This window comes from Alligator mississippiensis, chromosome 11 (genome assembly GCF_030867095.1).
Source record: "Alligator mississippiensis isolate rAllMis1 chromosome 11, rAllMis1, whole genome shotgun sequence".
NCBI lineage: Eukaryota > Metazoa > Chordata > Crocodylia > Alligatoridae > Alligator > Alligator mississippiensis.
In genome coordinates, this window is record NC_081834.1 from 64619833 (window position 1) to 64635601 (window position 15769).

General features: G+C 57.3%; 1 protein-coding gene and 1 long non-coding RNA gene across 2 annotated transcripts; both read right to left on the reverse strand.

Annotated features, from left to right (window-relative positions):
• Positions 1-7440: 7440 nt before the first annotated feature.
• On the reverse strand, positions 7441-7843 carry LOC132243911 (uncharacterized). The gene is made up of 2 exons (XR_009455480.1): positions 7812-7843; positions 7441-7705 (listed from the first exon to the last, which is right to left on the reverse strand). It is a non-coding gene; the product is annotated as an uncharacterized LOC132243911 (long non-coding RNA).
• Positions 7844-8212: 369 nt separating this feature from the next.
• On the reverse strand, positions 8213-14669 carry LOC106739066 (antigen-presenting glycoprotein CD1d). The gene is made up of 4 exons (XM_059715313.1): positions 14304-14669; positions 10403-10681; positions 10042-10317; positions 8213-9831 (listed from the first exon to the last, which is right to left on the reverse strand). The coding sequence occupies exons 1-4, from the start codon at positions 14371-14373 to the stop codon at positions 9374-9376; spliced, it is 1083 nt and encodes a 360-aa protein (XP_059571296.1). The 5' UTR covers positions 14374-14669; the 3' UTR covers positions 8213-9373.
• Positions 14670-15769: the final 1100 nt, after the last annotated feature.

A 15769-nucleotide genomic window follows, 5' to 3' on the forward strand; every position in this document is an offset into this window, starting at 1 on the left:
CCGTCAGGCGGGCAACAGCCGTGAGCAGTGACGGGGAGGGCCAGAGCCACTCTGAGGGGAGTGTCTGTTGCTACAGGATCACAAACTCGGAGGAGGGGATGGCCCCTCACCGGACCATGATCACGGTGAAGGAGAGGACGCTTGTGGGGGAACTGGACACGGGGGCCAGTGTGACACTGATTAATTCCAACCTGGTCTCACCTGCAGACATAATCCCGGGGAAGACCCTCACTATTCAAGGAGTGGTGCCCACACCTCTGATGGTACCGGTAGCCCATGCACCCGTCGTGTGGAACGACTGTGCAACGTACCTGGAAATGGGGGTACTGGAAGGGGCTCCGGTCCCCATCCTGGTGGGACGGGATCTTATAGAGCAGGAATCCCAGCTCTGGAGGTGGGAACAGACCCAAGAGCCAAAGCCCTGCCCCGTTCATGCGGTGACTCGCCTGCAGAGCAGGAAGGCTAAAGAAGGGGGGTTAGGAAATCCCCAGGAGACAGCCACACCATTGGCCACAGGGGAAGGGACCCCTGCAGACAGCGATTGCACCCTGGTCCCAGAGGGAACCGGTAACCCCGAGGGTGGGTTAAGTGACAGTCCCGGGGAGGCGTGCATTCCGTCAGTGGCAGAGGGAGGTGAGACTAGGAGGGAGGAGACCCAGGAAGTCCCTGAGGGTGAGTGTGAACTCCCTGCTGACTGCCTAGCTGGGCAGGAGGAGTTCAAGTGGGAGGTTTGGGAGGACCCCAGCTTGGAGGGACTCGGGCAGATGGCTCAGGAGCAAGAGACTGAGTTCACTCCGGACAAAAGGGAACAGGTGGTCTGGGATAAGGGGCTTCTCTATCGGTTGTGGGTGCCGAAGAACCATGCTGAGACCTGGGAGCCCCAGCGCCAGATCATAGTACCCCGAAAATACAGACAGCAATTGCTTGCCATGGCTCACGATCTACAGTGTGCTGGTCACATGGGCAGGGAATGGACATGCCAGCGGTTGCAGGTGAACTTTTTTTGGCCCAGAATTGCCCAGAATGTGACGGACTATTGCAAATCTTGCGAGACATGTCAGCGGACGGGCAAAAGCGGGGACAAGAGAAGGGCTCCCCTGCAGCCCCTCCCTATCATAGACCAACCCTTCCAGAGGGTGGCAGTGGACATTGTGGGACCGCTGAAGCATAGGACTCGTAGAGGAAAGACATACATACTGACTCTAGTGGATTGCGCAACGCGGTACCCGGAGGCAGTTGCCCTGACCTCCATCGAGGCACCCGTGGTGGCTGATGCCCTCATCAAGGTCTTCTGCCAGCTGTGTTTTCCCTCCGAGATCCTGACGGACCGGGGTGGGAACTTCATGGCGGAGGTGATGAAGTGCCTGTGGAACTGCAGTGGGGTGCAACACCTTAATACCACCACCTACCACCCTCAGACAAATGGGCTGGTGGCAAGGTTCAACGGGACCTTGAAAGGGATGCTTAAGGCCTATGTGGACTCCAACCCCAATGACTGGGATGAGAAACTGCCGCATCTGCTCTTTGCCTACTGGGAGGTGCCCCAGGAGTCCACTGGGTTCTCGCCCTTCGAGCTGATGTTTGGGAGGCGAGTTCGAGGTCCTCTCGATTTGGTGAGAGAGGAGTGGGAAGGGAAGATCCCTTCCACAAAGACCTCCGTGGTGGAGTATGTGCTTAACTTATGTCAGTAATTGACTGACATGATGGAAGTTGTACGGGACTCCCTGGGACAGGCCCAGGAGAAGCAAAGGTCCTGGTATGATGAGAAGGCCCGCTTACGTACCTTTGAGTGGGGTGAGAATGTGATGGTTTTCCTGCCACTAAAAACAGACAAGCTGCAAGCTGCTTGGGAAGGTCCTCATGCTGTCCTGGATAGACTGGATGATGTGACCTATGTAGTGGCTATTAAGGGTAGGAAACCTAAGACGGTTCATGTGAACATGCTTAAACCCTACTACGACAGAAAGGAGATGGTATTCTGGGTCCCCTCCGTTGAGGGAACACCAGAGGACCCCGAGGAGCCGGTCATGTATGGGGACTGGGATGGCGAGGCAGGGATCGAGGAACTCTGCCTGCCGGACTATCTGCCCTCCCAGGACAAGGACCAGCTGCTCGCAGCACTCAAGGACTCTGAGACTGTGTTCTCTAATAAACCAGGTAGAACAGACCTGGCGGTAAACTCGATAGAGACGGGCAGCCATTGCCCTATATACTCCCGGCATTACCCAGTCAATGAGAAGGTGAGGCAAGAAATAAAATGGGAGATCGCAGAGATGGAGGAGTTGGGGGTAATCTGGCCTTCAACGAGTCCCTGGGCCAGTCCGGTGGTACTCGTCCGGAAGCAGGATGGGACCATCCGGTTCTGTGTGGACTACAGGAAGCTGAATGCCATTACCACCCCTGATGCATACCCTATGCCCAGGATGGACACGTTGCTGGATCGCCTGGGTCCAGTCAAGGTGATCTCTACTTTCGATCTGTCCAAAGGATTTTGGCAGATGGCCCTGGACCCAGATGCCATAGCCAAGTCTGCCTTTACCACACCTACGGGGCTATACGAGTTCACAGTTTTACCTTTCGGTTTGCACAACTCACCTGCCTCTTTCCTGAGACTGATCAATAATCTGCTGCAAGGATGTGAGCAGTTTGCCATGGCTTACATCGATGACATCGCCATCTTCAGTCCGGATTTCGAGTCGCACCTGACTCACCTGACCACCGTGCTAGGTAAGATCAAGCAAGCTGGTCTTACGGTGAAAGCCAAGAAGTGCCAGTGGGCACTATCGGAGGTAGTGTACTTGGGTCATCGTGTGGGTGGAGGTCATATTGCTCCCTTGTGGGACAAGATCGAGGCCATCAAAGACTGGCCGCCTCCACAGACCAAGAAGCAAGTCAGAGCCTTCCTTGGCCTGGCGGGTTTCTACCGAAGATTTGTCCCGGGGTTTGGAGCAACCGCAGCCCCGCTGCACGAGCTGACCAAGAAGGGCAGCCCGGACCCGGTGGTCTGGAAGCAGGGGTGCCAGGAAGCATTTGAGACCTTCAAGGCTGCCCTGGTCAAACAGCCGATCCTGAAGGCACTGCTCCAGGATAAACCCTTCTACGTGGCAACGGATGCCTCCGACGTAGGACTGGGAGCTGTGCTCTTACAGGAGCACCAGGAGACACGGCACCCCGTGGTGTACCTCAGCCGGAAGCTAATCCCTCGGGAGTGAAACCTGTCCTCCATCGAGAAGGAGTGCTTGGCCATCGTCCGGGCCTTGAACAAGCTGAAGCCCTATTTGTGGGGACAACAGTTCACCGTCCTGTCGGACCATGCCCCACTGCAGTGGTTGCAGACCATGCAAAACACCAATGCCAAGCTACAACGCTGGTCTTGGCAGCTGCAGGAATTTAATTTTACTGTTGAACACATCAAGGGAAGCCAGAACGTGATAGCGGATGCTTTGTCACGAAAGGACTCTGGGTAGTGGGTCCTCCAGACACGGGACTAGTGAGGAGATCACTAGTGTAAGACTGCCATCAAGTTTTATGGTTCCTGTATGCTATTGTCTTAACTTGTTTCATGTTCCAGGTTTTTCCCTTTTCCTTCTCCTGGCATCCCGTGGGAACTCCCTGACCGGACACGCCCGGACCCACGGCCCTGAGAGGCCCCGTGTCCGAGCTTGTAAAGGAGTGGGGGGAAGTGTGGCAGAAATGCCACCGTGGGTGCCCCTCTCCAGAGATCTGTCTCCACCAGCCTGGGAGACTGGTGTTGAATCCCTCAGGGCGGGGATCTCCCTCCTTGTCTGCATGACAAAAGCCTGGCACCTGGGAGGGGAGGATCTAGTCACCTGGGCAGTGGGGAAAGGCCTGGCCCTGCGAGGGCCCAGGTAGCCAGGGATGCTTTGTAGATTGGTCGGCTTGTGGCCGGTATTGGCAGCTTCGATTGGACCGGGCTGCTGAGGTCAGAGAGGTTATTTAAGGGCCCGGTCCAGGAAGAAGGCGGCGATTAGCCACGCGGTCATTCAGGTGAATCTGAAACTGGCTCTCTCCTCATCACCGCATGCTCCAAGAGTGCCCTGCCTCCAGAGGAAACCTCCAACCTCCTCTGGATGATGCATGTGAGTAAGCTACTAGAGATCTGATTAGATATTTAGCTTCAGTAACTCAGATGCGTTTAAACGGCTACCTCAGCCACCCTGGTTTGCTCTATGGGATTCCTTTGATATTCCTGTAATATTTCCACGATACTGCTCTACCTTTTACCCTGTTCCCGCCCTACCCCCTGTAATCAATAAAGTTCTCCTTTGTGACCGGTGTGGGAGACTTATTGAGGAGTGGGTCTAAATTATGCCGAGGAGGCCCCTTAGGTCTGTGCTTCCCTAATCAGCCCCTGACTTGGGGAAGTGCCCCAAGTGCTTGTATTGGGTCTAGGACCTATTGGACGACCAGGCCTGTGTTCTCCAAGGCGCGCAGAGACAGAATTGAGTCCAGAGCCTTGGATGGTGGCAGCGGGAACCCTAGGCTAGCGGGTGTGCTCCAGGGAAGGGGTCTGCCGGAAGGGAGGCACCCCAAGGGAGGCACTCGGAGCCTGGAAGGTGGTCGGGCGCAGGGAGGTGGGTGGCTCAACGCAGGAGCGCCCCCTACTGGCCTGCCACAGGCACCACTCGTCCCCACCAGCCTTAAGGATAGGACCTCACCCTCCCACAAACTCCTGCCTATCTCCACCTCCACTGGATCTTCCCCAGCTTGCAGGCGCCTGACTTGGGGGTGCAGATGGGCTCACTCTCCCAATACCACCTCCCTGAAGGGTGTGGGAGCTCAGTCTTGCACCCCCGGCCTAGCAACCAGCTCCCCTGCAACAGGTCTTGCCTATCTTGGTGCAGAGCCAGGGATGAGCTCCATCCTGGCCTTTCCCTGCACCTGGCACATGCCACGCCGTGGTGTAACTGCTGTGCTTCCTCATGGGTCCAGGCTCCAGTGCACTTGCTGCTCAATCCAAGGGGGCCTGAACTGGGTGTGCACAGCCCCACCCAGAAGCCTTGGCTCCCTTGTTCCTCCCAGCCCTGCCAGTAAAGGGAGTCCAGCTCTAGATGAGACCTTACTCACCTACCTGCCTCCCAGATTCCCCACTTTCTCCCCCCCTCACCCCAATGACCCCTTTCCAGCCCCCAGCCTGGAAGGAATGCAGTGGGGTGAGTCATTGCAGGTTGTCGTCCCCCCGCACTCAGGCCTAGCAGTGCGGCACAACAATGGGGGAACTGAGGGAAGTCACACCACCACGAGAAGTGGATATAGCTGTGGTGGGAGCTGAGGCTGGTGCAGAAGCTGAAAGCAGTGGGGCTGCCAGACAGCGCCTCCTGCCCTGGCACTTTCTCTCCTCATCCTGGTCAGGAAACATGAGAGCAACTGAACTGGCAGTTGCTATGAACTTCAGGGCCCTGTGAGCCTTGCTTCCTGGAGCATGCTGCCTCTTCTCTCCCTCCTTTTCCTTGCTGGGATAAGTCCCACCATTGTGACATGCAGCTGCCTCTGGAGGAGGGGCTGCTTCTATCCAGCCCTTCCCTGGGCTGAGAAGCAGCTGCCTCTGGGGTAAGGCACTTCCGTAGGAATCCCTCAGGTGGCTGGAGATGCAGTTGCCCTGGCCCAGCCTCTCTGTGCCCTCCCCAGCATGCTGGGTGGCCATGGTGTTTGCCTGCCAGCCTCCTGCTGCCCTGGAGTTCCCACTGCTGTTGGTTTGCTGGGTCAGCGGCTTCTACCTGTGGCCCATCCATGAGGCTTGGATGCAGGATGGCCAAGAGGTTCCTCTGGGCCCAACTTCAGCAGGCTCTTGCCCAACACTGACCTGATGTACCAGCTGTGCAGTATCCTGGCTGTGGACCCAGGTGCTGAGCACCACTATGGTAGCAGCCTGGAGCCACAGCGTGGTCGTGCTCTGGGGTAGGTGCTGGGTGTAGCTGGGTGTGGGACGATGCTCTCAGTGATGGAGAAGGGACAGAACCCCTGGAGCCAGCAGCTGCCACTTGTGGCTTGGATGTGGCAGACTCCTCCTCAAGGTCTCAGCTGTGGGGGGGATGGAGGTTGCAGGGAGGGGTCATTTAGACTGTGGAGCTGGTGAGGGCAGGATGGGCAGCTCAGACACCTGTGTTCCTTCCATGCTTAATGGGGGAGCAGAGACAGCAGCCAAGAGGAGCAGAGGCAGGTGATGTGGCTCCATTGCAAGCTCCCCCATGTACCAGTTGCAAGGGCAAGGGCCCTCCAGTGGCAGAAGTATTAACCCCTGGCCCTGCTTCCATTTCCCTGGATTCACCTGCCACACGTTGATCTTATGTAATAGAATGGGATGAAAGGGAATGTACCTGGCCTAGTCACATCCCTCACTCCTGGGTTTGCAGCTGCTTGCGGTCTGCCGGCCATTGCATCTCCTGTCTGATGAGGGGGGTTTCTGGTGTTGTTCTACTCCATAGCTTCCCTGGTGCTTCAAATGTAGTGCACATGGCTCCACCAGCCTCTCTGAGAGTTCTGCCTTTCCCCTTGTGACTGCCTTGGGCTGTTGCATGCTGTGTTTCCCCCAGCTGTTCCTTGTTCACAACCTGATCCAGCTGTCTTCCTTATATGCAACCAAGGGCAGGCTGCCTGGGAGCGCTTTTCTGTACACTGTGTTTTTTTGTAAAGGGTCCTATGCCCAACTTCCTGATACACCTCCACTTTTAGGGCATGTAGGGCACCAGGATATAAGCCTGGACATGGGCATTGTGGTATCCCTTCTGGCTGCAGCAGGTGTGGCCACCGTTTTGTGGTGGAGGAGATGCTGTGAGTTCCTTTCCCCTGCTGGGTAACAAGGGGAGGGTGTCTCCAGTCCTCTTGAGCTCACCACTCTCTGTTTCTCCTTGTGGGGTCTGCCCAGCCAGCAGAGAGGAGCAGCCCAGGGCTCTACCTTCCCCCAGGGTCTTCAGTAGCTTTGGATCTCAAACTGAGCAAGACCAGCCAGGCCCAACAACCTAGGGTCTGGGGGGAAGGGGTTGGGCAGGCTAGGAGTCCAGACATCCGGGTTCCATACAAGCTCAGGGCAGGGGATGAGGTCAGGAGGGCCTGGCAGGAGTTAGAGTAGGGTTGGGCTGGGAGCCAGGATGCCTGGGTTCTCTCCTGGGTTGGGGATGAGAATGGGAGGGTGGTGGGGGCTGGCAGCCTGCACCCCTGGGTTGTCTCCCAGGCTTTGGAGGGGAGTTGGGGCTGGAAGTCGGGACACCTGCATTCCCTCCCAGCTGAGGTTCCCAAAATAAAACCCTTGGGATCAATGCAGACTCCTCCTCATTTCTTCCCTAGCTCTGCTACTGGGTAGGGGTAGGGCTAGACCCTAAAGACCTCCTGGGGCTGTAGTGGGGTGCTGCAGGGAGGTACGTGTGCCTATACTGCTCCATGTTAGTCAAGGGGGCAAAACTGTGCTCCACATTCTGGGGGTTTATTTTATGGTTTTATTTTATGGGAGACTGAGTTTCTGCACTGCCGGTGTGTGTTTGTGGGGCCTCCAGGTCATGAAACAGTGCCAAGGGAAGCTATCCACTGCTTTATTACACACATGAAATGGCCATTGGAGAAAGGAGAGACTCCTTTCTTTTCTCCTTTCGTGGACTCTCCATCTCATCTTCACATTGCTGGCAGAGCCTCAGCCAAAGACCTGGAGACAAGTCACGTCCTCCTGGGTCAGCTTATGTCCTGGTACCTCCTGCAAGGACAGATCCCACCATGAGTGCTGGGCCATGGGGAGAATAGGGAAACCCCTTCCTCTGTGAATCAGGAGAGGAGGGGGAGAAGGATGGAAGACAGTTCACCTGCGTCTCCACTGCAAGTATGCCATGGCTCCTGTGGCGGGCCAGTAGGGGGCGCTCCTGCGTTGAGCCGCCCACCTCCCTGCGCCCGACCACCTTCCAGGCTCCGAGTGCCTCCCTTAGGGTGCCTCCCGTCCGGCCGACCCCTTCCCTGGAGCACACCCACTAGCCTGGGGTCCCGCTGCCACCATCCAAGGCTCTGGACTCACTTCTGGCTCTGCGCGCCTTGGAGAACGCAGGCCTGATCGTCCAATGGGTACTAGACCCAATACAAGCACTTGGGGCACTTCCCCAAGTCAGGGGCTTATTAGGAAAGTCTCCCTTAGTCCACCGACCTAAGGGGCCTCCTTGGCATAATTTAGACCCACCCCTCAATAAGTCTCCCACACCGGTCACAAAGGAGAACTTTATTGATTACAGGGGGTAGGGCGGAAACAGGGTAAAAGGTAGAGCAGTATCATAGAAATCTTACAGGAATATCAAAAGAATCCCATAGAGCAAACCAGGGTGGCTGAGGTAGCCGTTTAAACGCATCTGAGTTACTGAAACTAAATATCTAATCGGATCTTTAGTAGCTTACTCACTCTCATCGTCCAGAGGTAGTTGTTGTATCCTCTGGAGGGAGGGCACTCTTGGAGCATGCGGTGATGAGGAGAGAGCCAGGCTCAGATTCACCTGGATGACCGCATGGCTAATGGCTGACTCCCTTCTTCTTGGACCGAGCCCTTAAATAACCGCTCTGACCTCAGCAGCCCGGTCCAATCGAAGCTGCCAATACTGGCCACAAGCTGACCAATATCCCCAGCATCCCTGGCTACCTGGGCCCGCGCAGGGCCGGGTCTTTCCCCCCTGCCCAGGTGACTAGAGCATCCGCCTCCCAGGTGCCAGGCTTTTGTCATGTAGACCAGGTGGGAGATCCCCACCCTGAGGAATGAAACACCAGCCTCCCAGGCTGGCTGAGACAGGTCTCTGGAGAGGGGCACCGACGGTGGCATTTCTGCCACAGCTCCCACCAGCATGACCACGATGAGAAGTGTGACCAAGATTCCCACTGTCACTTTGGTTTTCCAGGGGCTTCTGCTTTCTGGAAGGCAGAGTGAAGGGAGCAAGAATCCTCCATTGCATGCTCCTGTCTGTCTCCCTGTTCTAGTCCCTGCCCTTCCCCTTGTGGGGCTGGAAGCCAGGACACCTGGTTTCCCCCCTGGGTTGGGGATGGGAGTTGGGATTGGTGAGTAGTAGCAGTGGGGGTTGGAAACCTGCGTTCTCTCTTTTCTTGCTCTGGAGGAGCTGGTTGAGGAGGTAATGAAAGGCCTCATCATCTGTCCCTGGAACACCTGGGGCAGGCAGCAACATCAAGGGGAAAGACCAGCTTTGCAGCAAGCCAGGAGAGCTCTCCAGCAGAGTTGCAGAGGCATGCTGGCATCAAAGGCTGCTGGCATGCACAGGTAAAGCTGAGGCTTGGAGCCCTCTGAGCTGGGAGAAGACCATGGGGACTTTTGGCCGGGGTGGGATTGGGCTGCCTCTCACTGAGGATGCTGTCTCCATGGATGTGCCAGTGCATGGCCTCAGTCCCTGAGTGGGGAACCTACTACACACAAGCCAGGCACATGAGGGTAGGGGCCTGGAGCTGGCCACAGGTAGCAGATGATGCCTCCAGAGGGATCTGTCCTGTTCCCAGTGCTGAGAGCATCCCCCCATCTCCCAATGCCCAGTGCTGCCCTGCACCTACCCCAGGGTATGACGAGGCTGTGGCCCCCCAGGCTGCTGTGCTCCACATGACAGGCATAGCGGTGCCCAGCACCTGGGTCCATGACCAGGACACTGCGCAGCTGGTAGGTCAGGTCTGCGTTGGGTAGGAGGCCAGTGGAGTTGATCCCCGGGCCTGGAGGCAACTCCTCACCATCCCGTAGCCAGGCCACATGGATGAGACGTGGGTAGAAGCCAGTGACCCGGCAAACCAGCAGCAGGGGGAGCTCTGAGGCAGCAGGAGGCTGCTGGGCAAACACCACGGCCACTGGGCGTTCTGGGGATGGCAGAGGGGCCAGGTCAGGGCATCTGTGGCCTTAAAGACAGGAAGTGCCTCACCTCAGGAGCAGGTGCTTCTTGGCTGAGGCAAGGGCTGTATAGAAGCATCCACTGCCTGCTCCCGCAGAGGCAGCTGGATATCGGGGTGGGGGGGAGGGTGGAAAGAACGGGGGAGATGGGGGCTGCATCCCAGCAGCAGGGGCCTCACCCTGCCTCTCCAGCACCTCCTTCCCATTGCGGAGCAGAATCTGCAGGTCCTGGATGCAGGTGTGGTTAAGTAAGTTTTCCAGTCTGTCAGTTGTGCCCTTGTCACGGTTCAGGCTGTCCCGCACATGAAGCGCCAGCTTGTCCTGCCGCTGAGCTACCCACTTGCCTGAGGAGAAGCTAACCAGGTCCTCACCCCCAAGGCTGGCGTTGTAAGCGCCCCGTGATGCACCGCTGGGCAGGAGCTCACAGCCCACAGAGCACTGGGTCACGAAGGGGTCTGGGAATGGGATAGGGGGTGAGCACATGAGAGGAGAAGGAGGGGGAGGGGAAGAAGAGGGAAGGGATCCTTGCATGGTACTCACAGCGTAAGCCCTCCTGCTGTACCCACACATTGACCTGGTGGATGAAGTCGGCCAGGTACAGGTGGATCAGCAGCTCCAGGTCATGCCAGTGCTCAGGGCTGATGGCGCTCTGCACCCAGGGCTGGAGGAAGCGGATGGGGCAGGTAGCGCAGTCCAGGGTGTGGGTCTCCACATCCCCCACCAGTGCCAGCCCCCACACTTCTGCCTTGCCACGTTCCTGGAAGATGGTGGTCTGCTGCAGATGCAGGCTGCCAGATCCTGTAGGCACTGGTGGGGAGGCTGCCAGGTGTAGGGGAGAGACCTAGGTGAGGGGTTTCCTGCCCTAACCTCAAGCATGGAGTGCAGGCCCCTGAAAATGGGGTAGAGCTGTGTGCACCCCACAGGACTTCCAAGATGGCTCCTTCCCATTGGCAGACCCCACAGCTTGGGGGAACATTAGCCCTGCTCCATGTCATCCTCCAGCTCCCTCTCCTTCTTCCATGCTGCAGCCTTTTTGCTGCTTCTAGGCATATCATGCCCATTCCCAAGCGCTGTGGCCTTATAACTCCAGCTGAACACATGAATGCAGGGATGGACATGTTAACTCATGTAAATGTGAGCTCTGTGGGTAGGCGGAGGGAGTAGAAACTCAGCTGCATTTGAGCTCCATGTTGTAAATCATTTTCATAGAGAAAAGGGGCTGGAAGGGACCTGCAGAGGCAGCATCTAGCCCAGCCCCTGTTATGCATCACATCAGCCTAAGGGTGCACCAATAGAGATTTTGGGGGCTGAAACCAATTGCCAATTTTTAAGGAGGCATATTAGCTGCTACTGATCTGATTTCTGATACAGCTGCATCCAGCTGGTAAGTCTGTTGTGGTGGGGAGGGGGGTGGAAATCAATGCCCCCTGCAGTGAGGGAGGGAATGGGGCTGGGGTAGCCATGGCTCAGCTGGGGCAGGGCGAGTGCGGGATGGAGCCGCAGCTTGTCTGGGGGTGTGTGGGGTGGCTGCTCCTGTCACTGTGTGCTGCTTATCTTGGAGCCACTCATCTGGCGCTGGTCTGCTCATCCAGTGACTCCCATTGTGGCTGCTGCCGCTTCTCGCACCACTCATCCAGAAGGGCATTGTGGGGGGGGAGGGCGCGTGTGCCCCTGGATCTGTGCAGAGCGGGGCTGGTCAGGCAGGCTGCAGCTGTGGGCTGGGGCTGGGCTGCGCTCAGGGTGGGTGGTCCTGGCACTGGGAAGATGGCTGTGGTATCCAGCAGCACTCACCCAGCCAGGATCCACCCCCCACCTCTTGCTCCTCTGGGGTCAGACCCCATTGGGTGGCACTTGGGGGGCGGGCTGCAGCCACCCTAAATTTCACCGTAGCCCCCCTGTAGCACCCTCCCAGCACCGCTGTCACCTGCTCCGACTGCAGCCCTGACCCAGCCCACAGCTGTAGCCCACTCAGCCCACCCTGCACAGATCCAGGGGCACACATCCCTCCTGGATGAATGGAAGGAGCAGTGGCAGGAGTCACTGGACAAGTGGCTCCCAGACAGATGAGTGGCTCCTGGACAAGTGGCATGCAGTGGCGGGAGCTTCCCCACCCCCTCCCCGTGCCCCCTGGACAAGCCATGGCTCCATCCCATGCCCACCCTTGCTTGGCTGGGCAGCACCTACCCCAGCCTCAGCCCCACTCACTCCCTCACCATGGGGCTGGGTGAACTGCCCCCACACACCCCTTCCTTCCCCACTCCCCTTTCACCACAACAGACTTACCAGCTGCACACAGCTCTCCATGCTGCTGGGCTGTGCTCCTCACTGCTTGCGTGCTGCGCTATGGGTGCATGCATGCATGGCATTTATCAGCCAAATGATCAGTCACTTCAGTCCAATTTCTGATACAGTCAATTTTCTTTATACCGGTACTGATCCGATATCAGCTTGATGTATTGGTGCACCTCTCCATTAGCCACCTCTCTATCCAAACCATCCCAGACAAACCCACTGGGTGTGGAGAGAAGTGTCAATTTTTGCCTGATCTGGATACAGAAAGCAGTTTATAGCCCTGACCAAACACAAGTTCATGGCTGTAGACAGTTTAAAAAATGGCCAATCTCATAAAAATCTGACCCCTCATTGAATGAGGTATGGGATAAAGACATTTCAAAATGTAGCGTCTTCCGTAACTTGTGCCTGGGAGCCCCCAGGCTGTCACTGTTTTCAGAGTGGGAGGAGGGAAAGAGAGTGTAGTGAGTTCAGTTTGGGGGTTTTAACTCCAATTCACTTCCCCCCCCCCCTTCAGCACCAGCTGGAGAGCCCCAAGAATAAGCTCCCTCCATTGCCTTTCCCCCTTCCCATTCTGAGAACAGGGTCCACTGGCATTGAGCCTGGCCATTGCTATGGGACCCTGGCTGCAGGCTCCCAGCCCAAAGCTACATTCCCCTTCCCCTGGAACCAACCGTGAATTTCTGTTTGGTTTGGGGTAATGTTGTAACTCCGAACACACTGCAGAAATTGGTCTGAGTTACAGCTGGGAGCTGCACTTCTGTCTGCATCCACTGTCTAACTGTACGTAAGGGGCTGTCAGTCCTCGCACGGCACAGACCTCACACCCTGATGTGATACAAGAGAGTGAGGACAGCCAACATCCTGCTTCTATCACAAGTTGTTACTAGACAAGAGATCCCTGGTGGATGCCATGTCCTGCTACACAGGAGGGTGAAACCCATCTGACCAAGGCGTCAAATCCCTTTCTGACCCCAAACCTTGTGTCAGTCTGAGCCCAAGCAGCGGGGCAAGACCCTGGAGTCACTGAAAGGAGGAAGGGGAGCAGTGTTGGTCCCAGCTGGAGCCTGGGCACAACTCAGTTGTGCTCTCAACTCGAGCTGCTGCCAGCACCCAGTGCTGATGGGAGAGGCTTGGAGAGTCCCAGCACACTGAGAAAGGAGGTTAGAAGAAGCCAGACACTGGGCAGCTCCTCACACCGCTGTGCTGGACCTAGAGCATACTCCTCTCAGGCTGGGGAGGCTGCAGTGCCCACCAGGGAGTGGTGCTTGGCACCCCAAGCAAGGCTCTGTTGCACCTCTGCTCTGCTGGAAGCCATGGTGGCACCAGCTGCTTCCTGGGCCTGGGGCTCAAAGCCTGCATCTGGGGCTGGCCTGGGGAGGTGGCTGAGATGTGGTCTCACAGCCCAGGGGTTGGTCTTCCTGGGTCAGTGCCACTGCCTCTGGAGTTGGCCCAAGCACTGCCGCTCCCCTGGCCTTGAGCAGGGACCTGCCTTGGACCACCACCAGGTAGGGCAGGAGCTCTGCGAGAAGTGGGGTGCAGTGGCATTGTGCCCCAGTGCATTGCATTGCCTCCTGCAGTGTTGGTTACCAGCCCCAGCCCCAAACCCCCACTTGCAGCCCACAGCCCAAGCCCTAAACCTCAGCCAACTAACTCCAACCTCCAGGCCCAGCTCCCATCGCAAGCCCCCAGTCCCGTGCCATACCTCTAACGTAATCCACTAGTTCCCAGCTGCTGCCCCAAATCTCTGCCCCATCTCCAAACCCCCCAGCTCCTCACTTAGAGTAACCACATGTCCCTAATTGGGCAGAAGAACCCCAAAATGGGAGCCTCAAGTCAAAATGGGTGGGGCAGGGTTGGGGGCAGAGGCAGGCCTTTGTCCTGCTCTTCCATTGTGATGAGGTGGTCACCCCAGGTCCCACCTCAAGCCCTCAGCTCCAGACCTCCAGCTGCTGTCCCCAGCTCCCACACCTCCATCCTCAAGCCCCCATCTCTCATCTCCCAGCCCCCAGCCTCAGCTGGAATTTCCCTCTGGCCCCCAGTCTGTTCCTTTCATTTCCTGACCCCTCATTCACATCTGAGAGAAGTCAGTATTAAATCCCTAGTGACTGTGTCTCATCACTATTTTGTATTTTGCAACCCCACTTACCTGCCCCTGTCCAGGCAAGGAGGAGGAGGAGGAAGAGAGGAGGCAGCATGCTCTGGGGAGCAACTCTCATGGGGATCCAAGGGATGATTGTAGCTGCTGGTGCAATTGCTCCTATGCCTCCCAGCCAGGCGGAGGAGAGGAAGTGCCTGAGTGTATTAAAATGCTCCCAGTGCCTGGGGTGCACCCCTAGGTCTCTTCGATATCATCTAATTTCCCTGCAGCCCTGTCCAGGCCAATCAGGGGGGCATGGAGGTCTGTGTCACTGTGACCCCTGGTACCAGGCTGGGTTGAGGGGCTCTACAGGCTTTGGAGGGGCTTCTGCAAGTTCCTGCTTTGAGCGCTTGCTGTTGGTGCCCCAGTCTGGGTTCCCCGCCTTTTCCCCATGGTTTCACTTCCCCTTTCACTTCCCCCAGCCTCCACAGTGTTGTTCTGCACTGCTGGGGGGGGGAGAGGAGGGGTACCATGCAGTGAATCCCCCGTTCCCCACAGCATGCCTTTCCCCCTCCTTGGGGCCAGGAAGGGGTCATTGAGGAAGGGGGTATAAAGCAGGGGAGTCTGGGAGGCAGGCAGGTGGGTAGGATCCTGGTTAGAGCTGGATTCTCTTTATCTTTTTGGTTTTTATTTCCTTTCCTTTTTCTTTGTCCTCTCACATGTCTGTCAGCCTGGTTGTCCTGGGTTACTGAGTAGTTGCGGGGCTTCAGGTAAGAGGGTGTGGATTTAACATCTCTGTTTGGAGCTGTGACCTCAAGACACAGGGTCAGGGCCTTAAGCACCTGTCACTCCTCTAGGTACTGTGATGTTTTCAAAGTGCTGCAAATGTCAGACTTCCCCAGGCTGGGGAAGATGTGGGGGTAGGTGGAGGGGGAAGATAGGCAGGAGCTTGCGGGAGGGTGAAGGCCTATCCCTTGGGCTGGTGCGGATCAGTGTGCCTGCCCCCCAGTGCCAGGGGAGGCTGTGGCCTGAAGCCTTCACTGCTGGAGGGCATGACCCACCTGGACACCTCGGTCCACAGGCCATAAGCTGGGCATCTCCCAGTGCTGTTGCCAGGCAACACCCAGCAAAAGGAAGCAGGACTAGGTGTCGGAAGGGAGCTCCAGCTTCAGCAAAAGGCCCCAGATGAGGAACTTGCTGTTGCACCCGCCCTAGCATCTCCTTCCCACTCCCCCTTGCAGGGAGAGGGTGGAGGTGAGTGTCAGTCCCTTGTAACGTCAGTCCCTCGTGGCTCTGGCCTGGGGATTGGGTGGCATCAGCACTGGCCAGGCAGAACCTGGCTTTAGGACAAGTCCCACCCTGGGTAGCAAACTCCCAGCAGCTGGCTGGAGCCCCCAAGTGCCACCCAATGGGGTCTGACCCCAGAGGAGCAAGAGGTGGGGGGTGGATCCTGGCTGGGTGAGCGCTGCTGGATACCAGCCACCCCACAAGGTAGTCTGAGGCCTCCCACTTGTGGCCGATGGTGGAATACCCTG

What these genes read in the sequence shown, in the direction of transcription:
- LOC106739066 (XM_059715313.1), bottom strand. Translation starts at nt 14,373, where the DNA reads ATGAGAGTTGCTCCCCAGAGCATGCTGCCTCCTCTCTTCCTCCTCCTC. An exon ending in ACAGCAGGAGGGCTTACGCT is followed by an intron (nt 10,318 to 10,402) that starts GTGAGTACCATG and finishes TCCCATTCCCAG; the next exon opens with ACCCCTTCGTGACCCAGTGC. An exon ending in GGAGGTGCTGGAGAGGCAGG is followed by an intron (nt 9,832 to 10,041) that starts GTGAGGCCCCTG and finishes TGCCATCCCCAG; the next exon opens with AACGCCCAGTGGCCGTGGTG.